Source organism: Eutrigla gurnardus (genome assembly GCF_963514095.1).
Source record: "Eutrigla gurnardus genome assembly, chromosome: 15".
Taxonomy (NCBI): Eukaryota; Metazoa; Chordata; class Actinopteri; order Perciformes; family Triglidae; genus Eutrigla; species Eutrigla gurnardus.
Window position 1 is genome coordinate 15,047,470 of NC_139938.1, and position 20,746 is coordinate 15,068,215.

Below are 20,746 nucleotides of genomic sequence, written 5' to 3' on the forward strand. Positions count from 1 at the left end.
TGTGTATTCTAAAGAGTTTTTGTGGCAATGGCATCACATAAAAATGTATAATCTAACTAAAACAGAAAATATGAAGCTAACTGTAAGAGTTTGTTGGTATATAAATAAATTAAATTGTTATTGTATTCATGAAATATATTAAAAGTGAAGTTAAGTATTACGGCAACCATAAACAACGACGGTTCGCCTTCATTACTCTCCCATGGTGCATTGCGCGAGTCCGGTCATTGACATGACAACTCCGGTTTCTTGGAGTATCTCTCCTGTAAAGGCTCTTCGGAGATATACACACGTGGGGAGTTTGAAACACGTCGCTATCTCGCTGAAGGTACAGTTTTATCGCATATTCGCGCCAATTCGATGCCATGTAATTGTAGACACGGTTGTGTCAACAGAGTGGGGTTAGCTTGCTGTCCTTCAGTCGCTGCTAAAAGGAAAGCGGTGTTCGAAATGTTAGTAAATAGCAGGCTAGCGGGGTTAGCTTTAGCGTTACTGGTGGACATCAGACTACGGCTAGCTAAACATAAGCGGCTACACAGTTAATTTCAGGTGTTGGGAATTGGTCTAAAACTTTGTAATAACATTGTTAAACATGGCCCTGCAGTGTGTTGCTCCTTGTCCTATTTAGTTTACGTTAATGAGTTCACGTCATAGATGTTCTGTCAGAGTTTAGCTAGCTAGCTAAAACGTTGCCTTCACGACCAACTTGAGAATCGGCACAACCTCGATCGCCTGCTGTTGACAGCGCGTAGCTGAATAAGTGTTAACATACATGAATATACCTTCATAAATGTAAAGAGAACGTGATTGTTTTTTTTAGATCCAAATCTGAGGATGGCGAGTGAGAACACAGAGCGGCTGTTGATCCAGTTCCAGGATGAGGAAGGGGAGGTCCTGGGCTCACCTTTCGATGTGCCTCTAGACATCACCCCAGACAAACTGCAGCTCGTCTGCAATGCGCTGCTGCAGAAGGTAAGCTGCCGTTATATAGTATAGATGTAGCATCATTATTAGATAGTATCATTTCATATATGTTAAGCCAGTCCACCTCCAATTCATTTTAAAATTACATCAAGTGTATCAGACTGTATAATTTAGCATTGTAAAAGTGCAAAAAGTATTACTGTCGAAATATTAGCTACAACAGCCTTTTCACTTACTGTCTTGAACACATCTCTCATTGTTATGATAAAAACTGTTCTTAGACATGGTTAGCTATTAAAGGTACATGAAGCTTAAACTTGATGAATATGTCTTTGTTTTTTGCTGTTATCCGTTGTAGGACGAGCCAGTGCCGCTGGCATTTTTTGTGCGAGGAGAGGCCGAGGTGGTGTCCAGTCTGGGGTCATGTGTGCAGGCTCTTGGGGTTGAGACGGAGCAGGTTGTGCCAGTGGTGTACCAGCCTCAGGCTGTGTTCAGGGTTCGAGCCGTGGCCCGCTGTACAAGTACGCTACAGGGACACACAGAAGCGGTCATCTCAACTGCTTTCAGCCCCACTGGCAAGTGAGTATCTCCGATGCAGAATCATCAGCTGCCTGTTTGTTGTGGGGTTTTTTTGTACATGGATTTATATTTATATATTAGTATAAGGACAATTAGAGGGAATGAAACTGTAAATTACATTCAGGAGACCCACTGAACACCCACACCCGTAGATTTAGACATGCTGTTAATTCAGTTCTCCTTGCTTGTTTCAGATATCTGGCCAGCGGCTCAGGTGATACCACAGTGCGTTTTTGGGACTTGATGACCGAGACGCCCCATCACACTGCCAGAGGTATAAAAAATCACTTCTACAAGGCAGCTTGATCTGCTATGCATCAACAAACAAATTATTTTTGAATGGGTTTCGACATCGTTGAACTGTATTCTGCTCTATTGCAGGACACACACACTGGGTACTGACTATCACATGGTCACCAGATGGCAAGAAGCTGGCTTCAGGGTGCAAGAACAGTCAGGTGAACATCCAAAATGCATACAGTCCATTTCTGTATTTTTAAGATATATATCCTCCGAACATGTTGTATTTATTGTTTGTGGCGCTGTTTCTGCAGATCTGTCTGTGGGATCCAGTGACGGGAACACAGATGGGGAAGACTTTGACGGGACACACCAAATGGATCACTTGGCTCAGCTGGGAACCTCTCCACCTGTGAGCACTCAATTCTAATTTCTGTAAATTGCTCCCTGCAATAATGCTAGTAACTTTAAACAGCCGTGAAACATAACAAACTCAAATTGTATCTTATATGGTGGTGTTAGTCTTTTGTGGATAACATAATGTACATTCATACTTTGACTACAACTAGTAAAAATTACTTTGGAAGAGAGTTTTGGTGGGTATTGTGGAAGTTACAGGAACCACAATCTCTGAGCCCATTGGCTATTGGCTAGTAATTAATCTGACAACAGATAAGGGGATGCATTTTTTTACAGCACGATAAGCAACTTGAGATGTGTGATTGGAGTTGTGAGGCGACTTGTGCAACCAGATTTTATGCTAAGAAATTAATAGTAGTTTCAGTTTGTTAATGTTGTGAAAATGTCACCTTTGAAATAGCATGTGCTGTAGTGGATGCCAATTTGGCTTTGAATGTTAACAGTAAACCCCAGAAATACATTTTATTTTCCATGAAAATGCTCACTGAGAGATTCCATTTAATTCCAGAAGCTAGTGGAATAGGTGTTAGATTTTATGACGTCAGGACTCGAGAGCGTATACTTGATTTTGAATCGGGATACATTGTTGTCCTGATTTACTGTATCTCTCCTCTTCCTCTCGCTTTCAGCAACGCAGAGTGTCGGTACCTAGCCAGTAGCTCTAAGGACGGCTCAATACGTGTCTGGGACACTGTGTTGGGACGCTGTGAGAGGATCCTGACTGGACACACTCAGTCAGTCACCTGTGTGAAGTGGGGAGGAGACGGACTTCTTTACACTTCCTCCCAGGACAGAACGGTCAAAGTCTGGAGAGCCAAAGATGTAAGTGTGACACTTCTTTAAATGTTGATTCTTCCGAACAGAAGGAGTTGACTGTGAGGACGGAGGCATCTGTGTGTTAAAGAAAAACTTAATGTGTGTTTACTTCTATGTGTGGGTATAGGGTGTCCAGTGCAGGACTCTGCAGGGTCACGCTCACTGGGTAAACACCCTGGCTCTCAGCACGGACTACGTCCTGCGCACTGGAGCTTTTGAACCTGCAGATGCCACCATCAACCCTCAGGACCTCAAAGGATCACGTAAGGAACATGTTCATTTTTTAAGGATATAGTGTGGTGTGAAGAAGAGGTTTTCTGATATTTAACAAGCATTTTTCTTTCCCCCAGTGGAAGAATTGAAGGAGAAGGCTTTGCAGAGATATAATAAAGTTAGGGTAAGTACTGTTTGTTGCCTGTATTTATGTGTTTAAGTCCCATGTATCGGTAGTCTAACTTCTGTTGTCGTGTTGCAGGGTTCAGCTCCAGAGCGCTTGGTGTCTGGTTCAGATGATTTCACCTTGTTCATGTGGAACCCTGCAGAAGACAAGAAGCCTCTGGCCAGGATGACCGGCCACAGCGCCCTGGTCAATGAAGTGCTCTTCTCTCCGGACACCAGGCTCCTCGCTTCCGCCTCATTCGACAAGTCCATAAAAATCTGGGACGGGCGCACTGGGAAGTAAGTACATCTGTGAATGAATCTGTGTAATAACGCTGTTGTCCAGGTGATGGTGCTGTGGGCATAAGGTTTGTGTATCACCGAGTGATGATCTATGTCTGCTTTCCTAAAGATACCTGATGTCCCTGCGTGGCCATGTGGCATCCGTGTATCAAGTGGCGTGGTCGGCGGACAGCAGGCTGCTGGTCAGCGGCAGCAGCGACAGCACACTTAAAGTTTGGGACATCAAGACTGGGAAGCTGAACATGGACCTCCCTGGCCACGCTGATGAGGTGAGGGAGGGGAAAGTGCTGCTCCCTAATAGTTAGTTTCTTATTATTATTTGTCTAATTGCCTCGTGTGTGTGGGTAGGTTTATGCAGTGGACTGGAGTCCTGATGGACAAAGAGTGGCCAGTGGCGGGAAAGACAAATGTCTCAGAATGTGAGTGAAGAAGCTACATTTATCTCTTAAGCAGTTCCTTAAATACCAATGTTTCCTCACACGTAACCCTTTGGCCTTGTGTTGTAATTCCAGATGGAGACGATAAGACACACCCCCTTCTTCACTTTGGCAGAGGATGTAGCGTCTTTTACTATCAAGAAGCCTGACAGCTGGAGTAAAGGCGGCTCGGCCGTACCTAATCCCCCATTTGGCTTCATTAAACCGTTAGTCAACAGTGGCGCTGTGTCAAGGAGCTCTCGCCTCGTCATGACGCAAACGCCCTCTCCGCGTTTGAAACCCACGTGAGAACATCAACGCTGTAAAGGTGTTAAGCGGAGTTGGAATGTAAAACAGGAGAGTTAATTATCATCGGAGCTTTCATCCACTGGGATCCCTGCGTGTAGAAGCTACACTTTAAAATGTATCTTAGTGTTAGCATCTCAAATCGAAAGGGTTTCCATTCATGTATATACTTGCTCCTAATTTTAAGACCTTGTTTGGTGCCATGCCCATATGCACAAACAACAAATATATACTTCAATTTCTTAATCTATGATCTGAAGAATTTAGATGCATCTTACTAAATCTTCCTGTATACAGCAGGTGACAGGTGGAGTGGCGTGGCAACAGGTGGGAGCGTTTAATACCCTCCTCTGTGATGTTAATGCTGACCAAGCGTCTTCAGCCTTTAATCTCTTCTGTCCTGCAGTCAGCGAAGCCTCAAACTGCTGATTTTTGTGTCACCAGCTCTGAACTCTCTGATTCACCTTTACAGTTAAAATAACACATTTTATTTTCTGTATCTAATCGCTTTGTGAATATTTGATATGAATAAATATTTACATCACAACTTTTACCAAAACCAGAGAAATTGTATGTCCATAATTTTACACAAATTGCTTGACTCGCATGTCCCTATTATCTAAAGAAGAAGCTTTAATTTAAGTACATTCACTGAAATGCCTGAGTTGTTGGACTAAAAGTTATGGAAGAAACCAACAAGTAATAACTTAATCATTAGTCTTTAGATCTCTATAGCATGATGTATGGCATGTAGTCCTCTTCCAATTAATATGCAGAGAAACAACAGCTATGGATTGCAGCGGAATCACACATTTGTGAGATTATATTCAGAAATCTACAAGGGAAAAAACGTAATGAAAAATAGTGGAGGTTTTTGTCAAGGAAACCACTTCATTTTCAAAGGTTGGATCCACCTCATTACAGCACAGATGCCACCATTAAACACAACCTCCGAGAGCAAAATATAGAACCGACTCCATCCATTCTCATGGGATTATCTGGGCTCGGGTTGCAGGAGCAGCAGGCTAATCAGGGTATTCCCAACGTCTTTCCCTTCAGCAAACCATAATCCGCGGCTCAATTCAAGCAATTATGTTATGTGGCCTTTTGTGCTTTCCCTTTACAGCAACAGTTGCACACAGTCCCTTTAAACTCTTATGTAGTGTAACTATGGTAACCGCAGTAACCTCTTCTCAGCGGTTGTTTTTTAGTGTTATAATGCAGAATTTGTTATCCATATTTACACCTATAGTATCAACATTACAGGGCATTTTATATATCTTGAGGATTTAACACACATTCTCAGAGTCACGCATATCGGGTTTATCCGTTTATTGAAACCAGTGCCATCAGGTCTAAATCTGTGTCAGTTTTCCAAATCTGATCATGAAGTAAAACCTTTTTTTTTTTTTTTTTTTACTGATGTCACAAACATATTTCACACAAATCTTCACTCTGATCTGTCAAATCTGATATGCTGTACAACGAGGTACACACTCTGCATGTCTGTTCATGGAAAAAGCAGCAAAGAATAAACGATTAATTCTATACAATAAAAATGTACTTTAGTTAATGAAAACAAAAAATGGTAGAGCCCTACAGGTTAAAGAATATCTGTGTAAGGAATATTACACTGGAGATTCTACAGAACGGAGTTTGGCAAAGAGGAGAAAAAGGCTTCTGTGCAAGGCCTGTGTGGTGCAACTAGGTCAGTCATAACCCAGCCTTTGCTCACGTACTAGTCGTTTCTGTTACCGAGCCTCCGACGACGACGACGCCACCGTGTTGTCGCTCAAGGTATGTAAACACTATATTAAAGATGGCTAATTAACTATTTCATCAGCATACAAAAGGCTTGTGAAGCGGGTTAGCTTGAGGTAAACAAAGTGTTTTTATTATTTAAGTGGCGATATCTGACTAGAAGACTAGACGTCCAAAGGGCTTTACGTAGTTGGACATCTCAAGTTATGGAATTAACTTTTATATTTCAGGCTGAACACAAGCACCTGCTTGGAAACAGCAGCCTGACTGAGGGTCTGAACATTGCTGGACAAATACTTTATAATAATTAAGTAACAAAGAGCTCACTAGCTTCTATGAATGACTCGACTCCTCCTCTTAAGACTGTACATGAAGATTATGCTACATATGGATTTGTTTCCTACAATGTGTGCTTGACTACTTGTATCAGGTTGTAACACTCTGAAACAATCTGCAAGAGGGGAGGTACCGACTCCAGACCAGTTTGGGTTTGCCTCGACAAGCCTGCGTTGCTGCCACATGGAGATCCGTGCAGCCGTACTCGGAGATGCTCGCTGAACAGCCCCTGGAGTTCATCGGCGAGGAAGTACTGCAGATGTGCGGCGACGCCACGAGCACAGGCAGGTAAAGCAATGTTCTGCACAGACATTTTAAAGTAGTGCAGCAAGCTCACGCATGTCCAGTAGAGCTGGTTGGTCTTTTTTTTTTTTATGCTGAATGACTTATCTCCGGTAAACACGATGTAAGGGTGGCGCATGATTCTTTGTGGAGAAACTTTAGTTTTACAGATTTAAATTGAATCAACTAATCGAATAGTTGACAAAATTGTATCGAGTGTTGGTAGACTGAATATCTTCAGTTGAGGACATCTCCAGTGTCGGGTAGCGTCTCCGTTCTCTGTCAGTAAGTACAGCGTGACTCAAAAGACACATTTATGGTTTCCGTACAAAATGTTCACTCCACAACATTATCATTAACAGTCATAGAAAGCTTTAGACGTAATATATCCCCCTTTTTTTAGAACCTACTCCAGCTGTTTTCCTCCTGTGAACCTTTGGTTAGTAATTCTTCTCAACATACACGTTTCTGGTACTAAGACGCATCTACACGTTTGCTCATTGCTTCATTTGACTTTGCCTTCACCTGTTCTTCAAAATAAAATGTTCTCTCCTGATCCCTAAGTCTGACGAGAATACCAAGTTGTTTTTTACGCAGCCAGATACTCTCCTCCCCTTTCTTTTATCGATACGTCCTGCAATTCCCTTTGTGTAACAGACTAGAGACTGGTCACGATGAAGTGTCATCTGCTCAGGGCGTTGCAAAGAGCTAGTATGAACTACAATAGAGGTGTTCAGTTGTGTGTAGCATGAGGCACTGGTCTGTGCTTCCCTCTGGACGTCCGTCGCCCTCCGAGCTGGTCTACTGGGTCTTCCACACGCCGTTGAGTAGTTTGACCACCTCCTCGTAGATGACGAACACGATGGCCACGTCCAAGCACACGCGGCCGAGCCGGGGAACCGTTCCTTTGTAGAACCTGAGGACAAGATGGGACGAGGTTCCACGGGTTTTGTCTGCAAGAGTGAAAACTAAACTGTACCCAGCATGCAGTCGGAGCAGGGTTACTCACGCCTGTGGTCCTTCGTGCTTCAAGATCTGGAAGGCACAGTCCACTGTGTTTTTGTAGCGGTGGGCCTCCAAACCCTACAGGAAGCAGAGGGTTGAGAATGGGGAATTCTTTTCACAGTAGTGAAATGGCCGCAGGTCGGGCTTCCTACCTGCATCCTGGTCTTCACCACATCCAGAGGTGTATTTCCAAAAACACTGGCTGCCCCCGCCGTCGCTCCAAACATCGCCGTGACAATCGGGTGCATATCTCGTCTGGGGTCGTCCCCTTTTGGGAGGCCGAATCCAGATGTTGGATTGACGGAGAACGGAAGGAAAACAGGAGGAGGATGCATTAAAACGAGTGAATAACAGGGATATCAGATTCTGTTTTTGCAGCCTTTCTCACCTTTGTACCAATTGCGCAGCGCGTTCATCACGTAGAATCGGATGGCCTGATTGGATCCTTGTTTTAGCACAGTAGCTGTCAATCCTTGATACGTCCCCCTCACACCTAAAAGAGTCAAACATATGGAGCACAAACCAACTTAAGGACTCCATTATTGTTTTCAAGTAGCGGGTAAAAAAATTCTCCTTCTCTCTTACCCTGTTCTCTGATGATCTCACTGACTCCGTGAAAGAAGCCTCTGTAGCGAGGTCTGAGGGAACACTGGTCGTGGATCATCTTCACCTGGAGGACGAGCAAATAATCAGTCCATGTTTCATCCACTCATCATTGTTTATAAAAGCTTCCTTACAGTCAGAGAAATGTGTAGCGGCATCCGGGCCAAACCAACCTTGAGCGTCTCCATGGGGCAGACGACGATGATGGCCTCCGCTATACCGGCTCCTAAACCACACAAGAGGCTCCGTGTGTTGTCAAGGCGACCTGTGGCGTCTCGCATCGGGTTGCTGAGCATCTCGAACGTGCCAAACCTGTGAAGGATGGGAAGGTGGTACATTCAACTGACTCAAGGGTAGTCTCCTGTATGTTTGTACGTAGCAGCAGGAAAGTTGAATCATTGGTTAGTTGATTGTCTTTTGATGGTTTCATGTCCTCAAATGTGCACTCTTGCATTTGTTGCAGCCCATCGAATGTGGCTGCCTTTCATTTAAGTAACGTGAAAACGCCGCGTCACCGCTTGATGTCAGTCAACAGTCCACATTAATGTCAAGTCAGCTCCACATACGATCTGTGCAGTGAAGCTTCTCTAAATCATGTGTGCGTCCTCACCTCACTGCAGACTTGGGTATCGATCCATAGAGCAAGGAGCTGAGACCTCGATACAACCCTCTGAGACCGTGATCCTGCACAGTCAACTTCACACAGTCGCCTGCACACACACACACACACACACACACACACACAGGAGATTAGCACACAGACCTGCAGCCAGGCAGCAGTCACACATGTCCCAGTGACCTTACCGATCCCTCTGTATCGCGGTGGGTTGGCTCTCTCATCCAGCTGCAGCTGGGTCTTGACATACTCTGTGGGGAAGGTGATACAGATCTCGATTCCTCCTGCAATGCCACCTGAGCGAGGAGGAGGAGGAAAAACTGCTGTGAGAATTTGTCGACTCCCTGTGCAGAATTGCTCTTGAATGTTCTGGAAGCAGGAGGAACTCATCACTAGCGTTTTTTTTTTCTATCAGGATGAATTGCTGAGTGGTGGTTTCATTTGTGTTTTAACTAAATGCTAATTTGGTGTAATTACACAGCAGATTCGTGCACTGGTTTGGAAAGAGGCTGAATGAGTATTTTCGATACGCAGCATGATCATGTGGCTTCTTTATAGATGCGTTTAGATGAATGCAAATGAATACAATGTGCTAAATAAATACAGAAAAGACAAATGCAATACGCCATGCGACTGCTTTAGCATCACTGCTGGCTGCCTGCGTTTTGACCCAGTTCTGCATGGGTAGCCTTAACGAGCGACAGATTGAGATTAGGCTGTGCTGTGCAGAAAGCAATAGGCGAACATGAGGGGGGGGGATCTCAATGAATAGCTGCGTTTCAAAATCAACCTGCGAGAATGGCCTTTCCGGGATGCGTGATTTTCCTCCCGCCGACTGCAGCCGCCGCGATGGTTCTCCTCGCCGCGTAGGAGCGCTGGTGGGCCGGCAGGGAGCCCGGCCCCGCCGCGGTGGCAGCAGCGGCGAGACGCTGCGACGGAGGCTGCTGACAGGGAGCCGAGCTCGCGCATCCTCGCCGGACGCCGCAGCTCGCGCACGGTCCCTCACACACCGAAAACGGCTTGAGCAGCGAGGACATGTCGGTGGTCCGGGCCGCGTGCAGAAATGTCCCCTCGGTAGCGACGGTCCCACCCGGACAATGTCAGACAATAACAACACGGGAAGGTGGTGTCTGACGGAGCATCAATATTCAAATAGCGGTCAGGTGATCGGGAAGGCCATTGGCTCGCCACGCTGCCTGATGCCTTTACTCGATCACGTGACCAGGCATGACTTTTGGCGACCAATCACGTGGAGGATGCTTTTTTTTTATTGATGTTCAGAGGTTAATATCTAGTCTAACCCTCGCTGTCAAATACTATGATAAACCACAGCAACAGTTTTCACCAGAATTCACCAGTATTCAAATATTATACATTTTATTAATATAAACATTATTTCTTTTTTTTATAAGACGTTAACATTATATATATATTATATATATATTATATATTTGTTTATAAAGGGTGAATTAACATATTTAATTTATATTTAATTTATTTTAAATTTACTACTACTACTACTACTACTACTAATAATAATAATAATAATAATAATAATAATAATAATAATAATAATAATAATAATAATTTATTTTAAATTTACTACTACTATTACTACTACTACTAATAATAATAATAATAATTTATTTTAAATTTACTACTACTACTACTACTAATAATAATAATAATAATAATAATAATAATAATAATAATAATAATAATAATAACAATAATAATAATGATGATGATGATGATAGTAATAATAATAGTAATATCATTTAAAAAATGTAATTCCAATAAGACAAATGTATTACAGTGAGAATGTCCAATAATACACAATGCACATAAAATACGTATATATGCAGAGGTATGTAGGAAGATTTTGTGGTAACAGAAAATATATTTATGTTATTAATTGGACTCTAAGAGCCATAGTATAGGGTAATAATATATATATATATATATATATATATGATTCGAATATTCAAATGAATAAGATTACCATACAATAGTATGTGTATCATGCCCCACGCAATCAAGACTGGTATTTTGATGCTGGCTCTTAATCCTTGTTCCCTTAAATAGTGCTCTTGCCATGCCAGAGCACACGCACACACAGGCTGCCTCCCCCGATCACCCTTTATAATGAAACTAGGTCAGTGTTTCCACCCCCAACCCCCACCCCCTGATAAAAACATAGACGGACACAGAGAGACAGCCAGTCGGTGTCAAAACACAATGACCAGTTCATGTTCATTCGGTTAATTAATCTGAAAAACATATATTATTCATGCTTCAGTGTTTTTTTTTGTAACTTGGTTGCGAGAATTTGTGCATGTGGATCATATAAAGGGGAAGACAATAGTGAAAAATTCAAGTTCAGGAGGGAGATGAAGGTAGGAAGACAATATTTCCTCCACCTGCTTTCCAGTGTCGTCATTTACTGGGTAGATTATCACCTGCATAATACCAACAACACATTCGTGTGTAAATATACTGCTATATATGTGCAGATTCAGGCAGTAATGATCTTCTTGTATAAGCTCTTTAATATCAGATGTGCAGCAACCTCTGCACAGTGAAAGCCCAGACTTATGGAGAAACTACTTTTAACTTTTCCTTTGAACATATTGTGTGTTTTCTGGGTGAACTTTCAGTTCAAAACCAACTTTCTACAGGTTGCACTGTGTAATGCTCCCTGTTCAGCGTCATGAGTCTGACGAGTAGACAGCTGTCATGGTGTATTCTGTCAGGCTGCAATGTGAACCAGTCATTTATGATGTATTTGGTCCTCTGTAAGTTTGACTTTCATGTCTGGCAGCCCATGAGTCACCACAAACCACCTTGATGGAAAAGATGAAGCGGAGGCAGAAATCAACGAAGGAAACCTGAGGGGGTTTAATTTGAGTTTTTTTTCTTCACTTTTTTACTTTTTCCAGTTTGTGCTCACACCCAGGACTTAAACCCAAATCACACAGCGCCCACACTAACGGGAACGGTTAGCTTCACTTTACTGAAGAGTTCCTGGGCCCTAAAGCCTACAAATCCAGACTAGTGGGAGAGGGACTTCAGTGGGGCCTTTACTCTGTGGAGACAAAAATAATGTTCAATTTGGGGAGTCAGTTACAGGCTAATACGGGATTAATTCCGCTGCTAGAGGCATGACATTGGTATGCATGTCATTGTACCCGACGTGACAAACTGCACTCCTACATTCACGGTCAGGAAGAAGCGCGTGCAGCAAGCATACATCAGGAAGTGATCACCGAGTTCTTCTCCCATATCTTCACTGTCCTCTTCGTCTCCAAACACCTCCAGAATGCTGGAGAAAAACTCCTGATCCTATTATTCCAGTGCTGCAGGTGTATCTAAAGAGATTACATGTTGGATTTTAAAAAGGAGTTTCTTTGATTTGCTGCAGTATCAGGCTTTATCACTGTGGACAGTAAATACCTTTATAGATTGGAGGTATCACTTTTTACATTAAGGAAACAGGTGAAAATGTTTCCCTTTGACTGGTTGGAATGATCACTTCTTTCATTCATTCTTTTAAAATTAATTTCGCACATGCAGATAGATACTAAATCAAATGAGTGATTTAACACGTGCAGTATTTTAAAAACATAATGGGGAAACAAAAGCAGAGCTTACAAAAAGGCAAAAAAGGAGCCAATACTCCCCACCAACTCAGCCCTCACACTTCCCATCACAGGTCAAACCTGTGAAGTCACCTACCAAAATAAAAAAAAATAAAACACCAAAACGTAAACAAACCGGTTGAAGAGATACACTATTGAGGTAGGGGGCTGCTTATTAACACTCATTAAGATGTATAACTGCAGACACTCAGGATTTATTATTGGATTACCAACATTTAAAGCTCTATTCCTAAAGAGAAGAAGAGAGTAAATCCTTTCTGGTGTGTTTTCAGTTTCAGTTTCTGTAAAGAGAAGGCTACATTATACTCTTACAAGGGGGAGAAAGTGTTTATTTTTCATATTTAAAAAAAACAACTTGTTATGTATGACAGAAATTAGACATTAACTAAAAATGAAATATGGAATGGACATGGCTTTACTTGGTTTAAACAAACAGTTGTTGTAGCAGAAGGATACTGCACTTAATGAGGTGCAAAGTATTTACCTGAGAGCATAGACAGCATAATTACAGGCAACATTTTTCTCTGATGATCACTATTTATTTCTCAGAGTTCTTCAGCCCTTCAAACAGTAGACACTTTGCCTGTGCAGAGAGAAAGAGAGTTAGAGGCTATCTGGTAAACACAGTGACATAAGCTATGTATTTTTGCTGTGTGCGCCAACCTCGTGCCAGCGCAGTGTGTCAGGGGGCAGCCCGAGATGACAGTGAGGGCAGGTGTGAGTCTGATCAGGCACGTCCTGGTTCCTTTGTCCCCAGCAGGGCCCCTCACTGCCCCACAGGGGGCGACATGTGGAGTGGGAGGACCACGCCACGCCAAAGTGAGGTCGAGGGTCTGTCTGGTAGCTCACTTTCTGGCCACTAGAGGGCGACATTGGCAAAGGACCCGAGTCCTGCAACGCAGTACAAAACAGGATTGTGCAACATATTTAAAGTTCATTGCCCCATAATTGCGTGTGTGGTTATTTTTGCATTTTGTTTTATAATTTTACACCTTTTCCCTAGGTTGAAGTGTATGTGTGCAGGGCATGGGCACATGTGTGTGGTGAGTAACCCCCTTTTCTCTACGGATCACTTTTCCCTCCGCCAACGGCCGACGCTTATTTATTAAACTGAATTGATGTGGTTTACTAATTATTATATTAGTTATTTAGCCACATTGCCATTGAACCATGTAGTATTTTATTAACTGATGTGTTTAAATGAAAGTTTTGTCTTAGCTTAGTTTAACTGTATTGTTAGTTGAATCTATGTGGTTTAGCTGGGTTGTAGTTGTTTCACGGTCATGTGGAATTAAAGGGGCAGGTTTCTTCTCAGGTCACCGAAAAAAAAAAAAAACCCCACAACGTTTATTTCCATAAAGACGATATGGATTCCCTTTAATCAATATCAGTCTGCTTTTTATCTCTGCAAGGTGCAGTGTGTGTGTGTGTGTGTGTGTGTGTGTGTGTGTGTGTGTGTGTGTGTGTGTGTGTGTGTGTGTGTGTGTTGCAGTGACTCACACACTTTCTCAAACACTTGTATTGACTGTTCTATACTGCCAATTAAAGGCAGTCTGCCTGCCGACTCCTCGTTCGCTACTCTTTATGAAGTGTGCTCTGCGACGCTTTGCACCCCATTGCTTGCATCCATCACTCTGATCAGCAGTGGTTCAGTGAAATAATGTGTCACAAATGTCGAAACCTGTTCAGGAGTTTCAGGACGACACTCTGAGTCGAGGGACCTCAGGCAATACCAGCAGGGCTCAGACAGGCGCTCTGGGAGAACACAAACACAGAAGCACTGCTCCACTGCCTTTATATAGCCTCGCATGTGCGTGGGCTGCTCACAGACACAACATATCAGTCACTCGCGTGACTAACCCTGTGTGTTGGAGAGATGAGACGACACTGAAGAGGGGGTCAACTCTTCCTCTGTTGGCAGGGGCGACAATGGGAGGCAGTCGGCAACATCCGGTGTGTTTGTGGCTATCAGAGTCTCGTGTGGCAAAGGATCCTGCCCGACCTTCATCAATCACATCAACCGAGGGACAAAAACTGTCAGCAAAACTTTGCATTTACTTCCCCAAATCACTATGATCTTTGAGTCGGATTAACTCTATGCAAATGTTCATGAAATGCTGGTGTAGTGTGAATTTTTCCTTTCAAATCTGACCTGACTGGCCTCTAAGTCTCCGTCCCAAGCTCTACACTCGACCCGGTCCTCCTCCTCCGGTTCCCAATGATTTTGGGGCTCTTCGCTCTCCGTGCTGCAGATCTGAGTCGGTGTGTCAGCCTGGGTAGAAGTCGTCCCACTGAGGTTTGAGAGAGAAGCAGCTGAATTAGAAACACGCATCCTCCTAACTGACTGACTAGAAAGTTAGCAGTCAATCAGTCTTCAGCTTATTACACCGCCGCAGCCTCTACTGTTACACTAAAGCACCTGATTAGGCATTAACATTCACCCTCTCCCTGTCTTACCTCTGGGTGCTCTCTCCCTGTTCCTCCCTCTCTCCCTCCATCCCTGCTCATGTGTCTCCCTCCCAGGGTGCCGGATGTGTTATTCCCACTTAATCCCGCCGTTCTCTGACTTTTCCCCCCTCTTCCTTTGGCCCGGTGTGTCCTCCCGTCTGACCGCCTCTCTGCCGTCTCCCCTCCCTCTCTGTGTGAAACGGAAACTCCAGGCTTTTAATATTTCATGTGTCTGAATCGCTCACAAGCAGGTTTCTGTAGAGAGTCCTCACGTGAGGACTCTGGTGTCTCTGCGGTGGAGTCTGTTTTGACATCCAAGCCTGATAAGAACAACACTAAATACAATTCTGCTAATTCACAACCTAGAAAAAGGTCTGACAGATCCACAGCAGAATATGTTGTTATGGAGACTTATTTACAATCATTTCAACAGTAAAATATGTTTCTTTTCACATTCAAAAAATGTCACTTCAAATTCAGGATGAGGGAATCAATGACCATCTGATCTTTGTATATCTTTTTGTGTGACGTCTGCTTATATATTTAAGAATCATTGAAGGGTCAAAACGATAAGATTAGTCATTTGATTGTTTAGTCAGAAAAGACTGACATAAATAAATGATCAAAATAATCGACCATTACTTTTCTGTTCAGTTCCAGCTTCTCAGCAGTGAGAATTTTCAGCCTTCTTTGTCTTATTTGTCAGACATCTTGGAACTGTTAAACGATACGAGCTATATGAAGACGTTAACTCAGGCTTCAGTAGAAATGAGAACATTTACATTTTATTGACCGAACAATAACTCGTGTAAAACAAGTAAGATAAAGAAATGTAATTATAATGTGGTATTTTTTACAGTGTAGCAAGCAAAACAGGATAGCTATAGATAGCGTTTACACCTTGTAAATCATTTTTTTTTTTAAAAAGCTTCAAAATAAAAATGTCTCAAGCTGTTTTTATCCACTGCAGCTCAGTATGTGTCATTCTGGTGGCTGCATTGTGTTCATCCAGGACTGCCATCTTGCGCACACAACAGCAACATGACTGCATTGTAAGTGACTCACTCCTCCAGCAGATGGAGGAAGAGCATTTGCTTCCCCCCCCCCCCCCCCCCCCCCCCCTTTTTTTTTTTTTGTTGTGGCTCATAAACCATAGGTGGGCAAAACCAAGACCAAAGCCACATCGCTCCCCCCGGGGGATTTCTGTCTTTTCCTCTCTCTTTTTTCCCATTTTGTCCACCGGTTATTTCCTATATTCCAGGAGCATCTCTTGCATGAGCAGCTCCCTATTTCCCTCTCCATTCCTTCATTCACATTTCCACCATACAAACTCCACATAAACACGCAATAGGAAGTGCACATGAATGAGAGCCGTTTTCAACCACAGTCATCAACTAAATGATGCGACATGCGTGTTGATTTCTGGGTTGTTTTGAAGAGCTGTAGAATGTGTGCGTCTGTACATATCTTCCTGTAAGTGCACGGCAGGTAAGGAGTAATTTGAGTGTTTTTTTTTTCTGTATATGTGTGTTTTTTTGTGGGAGGAGGGAGACAGGAACATAAGTGGCGATGACTCACCAGGCTTTTGTGACAGTGGTGCAGAGAGAGTGCTTTTCACCCATTCCTCTCCCTTGGGGCTTGCATACAAAACAAGAAATGGAGCGAGAATACAGAAGAAAGGGAAGATTGGGTGTTAGGGAGCATTAAAGGGGAGGGGAGGGGGGGGGGGGGCATGGATAATTGAAGGAAAAAGGGGAGAAGATGGGAATGATGATCGAGAGCAGCACAAAGGATGAGGAAGGAGAGATGAAAGGAGAGCGCAAAAGGACAAGGGGTTGCAGAGATCATATACAGAGGATGCATATTCAAGGGAGAGGCCTTTTGCTGCTCTGCCTCTGTTGTCCTAATGGCTGGTGAGAGCATGGTTGATGAGGCATATTATGTGGCAAAGAGACACGTTCGACAATGGTGCTTTGAAAATAAACAACAACAACTTTGACAAACAAGGAGAGGAGAGTGTCACGATGACGTGGGTAAAAGTTTATTTCAACTATTTTATTTAGGTGTTCTCGCGTCGTGTGAGAAAGTTCTATCTGTGGTGTTTCTTGTTTGTTAGAATGTGATTTTAACTAACTCTTTATTTTGGCCCAGAGGTATCAATTTGTAGATACTCGTAATCCTAATTTCATACTTTTCTTAAGCAAGAAGCGACAAATAAATGATAAATCCATTCAAGTTCATCACCAATCACAACACAATGCATGTGATCGCATTTTTCAGTAATGAAGGATTTGTCAAATTCATATTGGATTTAAGTTCACTCGGTCAGAAAAGACATGCTGACGGTCTTCCAAGCACTTCAAGAAAGACATGTTAGAGACCGATTAGTAGCATTTCTAAAATTACAAAAAATCAGAACTTTGACGCAAGTTTTTCAAAGCAACCAGAGCTCTAACGAACCAGATTATATCGTGGTCGAACGGGTGCTTCAGTCAAAAAAATCCCATCAATGGGCAAACTGATGAAAAGAATAGAATGGAGATGTTAAATCCAACCAATTTAATCTCTGTTTAACCTTTTATTTTGAGAAAGTTGTGCCTAAAATAATAAATATGCCACACGATCCAACATAGAGCCAACGCATACAGAAAGCATGAGGAAAGATGAAAAGCCATCAAATCAGGGCCTGAAAACAGGCTTCACCATTTACTGAACAAAAAAACCCATAAACAAGATACTTCTAGTTGCCATGCAACCTAATATGACCAATTTTGTATCAGTAACAGTGATTTTAGCCCTATTTTTATGGTGTTTTTTTAAAAGCCATGTTGCATTTGCAGTGTGTCAACACATAAGCGTGTGTATTGCTGTGTAAACTACTGTAACTACACCTTATATGCATCGATGTGCATAGCAAATTCAGTTTAGCTCATATCACACGTTTAAAGTGAAAGGTTGAGCCGAACTCCCACAGCTGTAGAAATTCACCATCTTGAAGGTCTTGTCGCTGTAGAAATTCACCATCTTGAAGGTCTTGTCGCTGTAGTAATTCAGTATTCACTCTGACATTTTGCCTTGTGTTTCTGCTTCTGTAAATGCGCGGGCTTCTTGGTGCCATTACTGATGAACTGCTTCGCTGTCAGACTCCTTTGTGTCGGGAGCTGGACGTATACCAAATGTTGCGCCTGTGAGAGTTGGAGCCTTTTGAAAAAAAAATTTAAATAGCATTTTAATTATAGCGCACCCACCAGGCAAATATAAATGATTACTACGAGGACGTAATGTGATCTAAAGCTTGACACACAATTATCCTATTGTGCTGGAATTTTCTTCTTTTTTTCCCCCCCTAAATCTCAATTGTGCTGTACGTCGCAGAAATTTGAATGTGGGAATGTAAATAGCAGCATCTCAACAATGCTCTTATTGTCCACCGCTTGGCAGCAAGGTGTGACAAAGGACTTTATGAACGGCTCCTTTTCATCAGCAACAGTGTGAGCATCCTCTGTATCATCAGAGCAGACCTGCTTAGCCACATCTTCAGGGAGAGGGGGGTATTAAACATCATGTTTCCTGTTTCCTAGTAGTTTCACCTGTCCCTCTTTAGTCCTGCAGTCACCTCCTGCTCTCCTGTTCTCATTCACTTTACCAGCCCAGTTCCTTTGTCTTCATACACCATGTCTATATTCTTCTTTTGTGTTTTCTTTGTTTCCAGACTATGGATTTTCCTGTTACCTGCCTGTCGGACGTACTGCTTCGTTTGGACTCCGTAAGCCTTTTTCTCATATCACTGAAATCATCATTCTGCTGCCTCCTCTGCTGTCTGCATTTGGGCTCAGTTCCTCTTTCAAAAGTGAGCTTACAAACCGTGACAGGGCGTGTCAGTCCTTAATAGTCCCACACGTCACACGTTATCATTATGTAGCACCTTTACTCTCATTAAATCATCGACCCGTCGGTTTGCGAGTGGTGGGTGTAAAACCACCGGGAGCGCGATGTAACGAGCTTTGAGATGATTGGCAGCCTCTATCAGGTTAATTTAACTTAGTTACTGTGATATCTGACAACTGAATAATGTAAGTATAATGTTCAATTTGACGATGATTTATGCTGATGTGTAGATATACCCAAACGACACTTTGGAGAGCACTCTAAAGTCTACTGTTATCATATTGAAAGTCCCACACTCACTCCTTGATAGCGATCATACAGACCAAATAGTCCCATGTAAACCTAGTTTAAAGCAGCTATAATCAATACATGACTGTATGTGAAAGGGGACCCCAAGAGAATGATCACCCGACTCCAGTTTCCTCTTCTTCACTCACCTGTTTTTGGACGCAGAAGGCAGCTGTTTTCAGCCGACTGTACATCACCAGCTCAGAACAGACGTCTGGACAGACTAAGTTAGCAATTCGCTGGTGAACACAGTGGAACATTTAGCAGCTTAACTGTCGGGTATTTCCCCTTGGCATGTTGGTAGAGACCACATCCGAGATAAAGCCTCTTAAATTGCCCCCAAAAATTAAAAAAAATCAGAGTTGGAAGATGATTGTGTGGAATAGCATGATTGTTCTACCTTAAAAGGGTACTCAGGTTGTTAGGCAGTAATTGTTTTCAACGAGTGAAGCATTTTCACGCTGCATTTGTGTAGCTGAGTGGCTCCCCCCCCCCATGCACCTGTGTTTTTGCAGGAGGCTCCTGAACACAGTTGGAAAAGAGCCCACCATCATTAGAGGTTTTCTCATTGTGGGGAGTTTTTTTTATCTAAACGCAAACAGCAGGCCTGCAGGTAAACTAATGCAACAGGCCTACTTGAGATTTCAGGTAGGTTTTCATTCATTTACACTCCTGTACTGCGTATCGTACAGTTCATGGTTTGTGTTGAGCTATGTTAGCACTCGCTCAGTGCTTTCCTAGCAGCATTTTTTTTTTAAAGATGGAAAACATGTCTTCACCCAACCGACCCTGACTTGCACAGTTCCCTCCGCAGCCAGAGAAGGCTTTATAATCTTCTTTTTTCCACTTATGCAGTTGATTGCCTCAAGGCCTGTGAACAGACTTAAATGAGGGAAATCAGTGGACCTCAGCCTTTCTAGAGAAATAAAAGGGAGAATTCTTTAATTACTATACTAAGATCACACAGTAGCTACGGACATGAGAGTGGTATTGATCTTCTCTAAATCTGTAAAAGTCTAAAATGTCTCATTTTACCATTTTGCTTTTTCCTATACAATACAACAGCATGTGTTATATTGTTGCTGAACATATAATTGTTGCAGACAGGGTCACTTATCCCGCTGTAGTCCTGTTTGACGATGCTGGCATTGCTGGAACAAATGCACATAGTCATTCTTGCATTCAGCCAGCGGATAACCAGCTGGGATATCGGCAGAAGTTACACGCTGTAATCAAAAATCTGCATTCATAATAACACTGCGTCCAAGAGTCCCTGCCATGAAAGGTCCTGCGTTCAACTGGTGAGCAAGCTGGCGAGATGACACGCGATTAGACCGTATTGAAAGCCAGCTAATCACAGTCCGTGTTTGTTCCGCTGATGGCATACGTCAGGTTTGTTGTGATGCCAAACAGGCTGCAGCCACAAGCACTTCAAGGAATTATAGGAGAAGGGCATATTGCCTGTGAGAGTGAGGAGG

General features: G+C 42.9%; 3 protein-coding genes across 3 annotated transcripts; 1 reads left to right on the forward strand and 2 right to left on the reverse strand.

The window, feature by feature from the left end:
- The first annotated feature begins 205 nt into the window (after window positions 1-205).
- Window positions 206-4,944, forward strand: nle1 (notchless homolog 1). Its single transcript, XM_084029328.1, has 13 exons — window positions 206-328; window positions 821-972; window positions 1,283-1,503; window positions 1,698-1,777; window positions 1,885-1,961; window positions 2,058-2,155; window positions 2,793-2,985; window positions 3,107-3,242; window positions 3,330-3,376; window positions 3,455-3,657; window positions 3,770-3,929; window positions 4,009-4,079; window positions 4,173-4,944. Exons 2-13 carry the CDS (start codon window positions 835-837, stop codon window positions 4,183-4,185), a joined length of 1,437 nt encoding a protein of 478 aa, XP_083885454.1. The 5' UTR covers window positions 206-328; window positions 821-834; the 3' UTR covers window positions 4,186-4,944.
- Window positions 4,945-6,873: 1,929 nt separating this feature from the next.
- On the reverse strand, window positions 6,874-10,090 carry slc25a1a (solute carrier family 25 member 1a). Its single transcript, XM_084029007.1, has 9 exons — window positions 9,776-10,090; window positions 9,174-9,281; window positions 8,980-9,079; window positions 8,543-8,681; window positions 8,352-8,436; window positions 8,155-8,259; window positions 7,919-8,034; window positions 7,771-7,844; window positions 6,874-7,677 (listed from the first exon to the last, which is right to left on the reverse strand). Exons 1-9 carry the CDS (start codon window positions 10,020-10,022, stop codon window positions 7,563-7,565), a joined length of 1,089 nt encoding a protein of 362 aa, XP_083885133.1. The 5' UTR covers window positions 10,023-10,090; the 3' UTR covers window positions 6,874-7,562.
- Window positions 10,091-12,922: 2,832 nt separating this feature from the next.
- LOC311025505 (uncharacterized protein) lies at window positions 12,923-15,237 on the reverse strand. The gene is made up of 6 exons (XM_084028427.1): window positions 15,102-15,237; window positions 14,797-14,935; window positions 14,505-14,646; window positions 14,326-14,399; window positions 13,308-13,535; window positions 12,923-13,227 (listed from the first exon to the last, which is right to left on the reverse strand). Exons 1-6 carry the CDS (start codon window positions 15,140-15,142, stop codon window positions 13,183-13,185), a joined length of 669 nt encoding a protein of 222 aa, XP_083884553.1. The 5' UTR covers window positions 15,143-15,237; the 3' UTR covers window positions 12,923-13,182.
- Window positions 15,238-20,746: the final 5,509 nt, after the last annotated feature.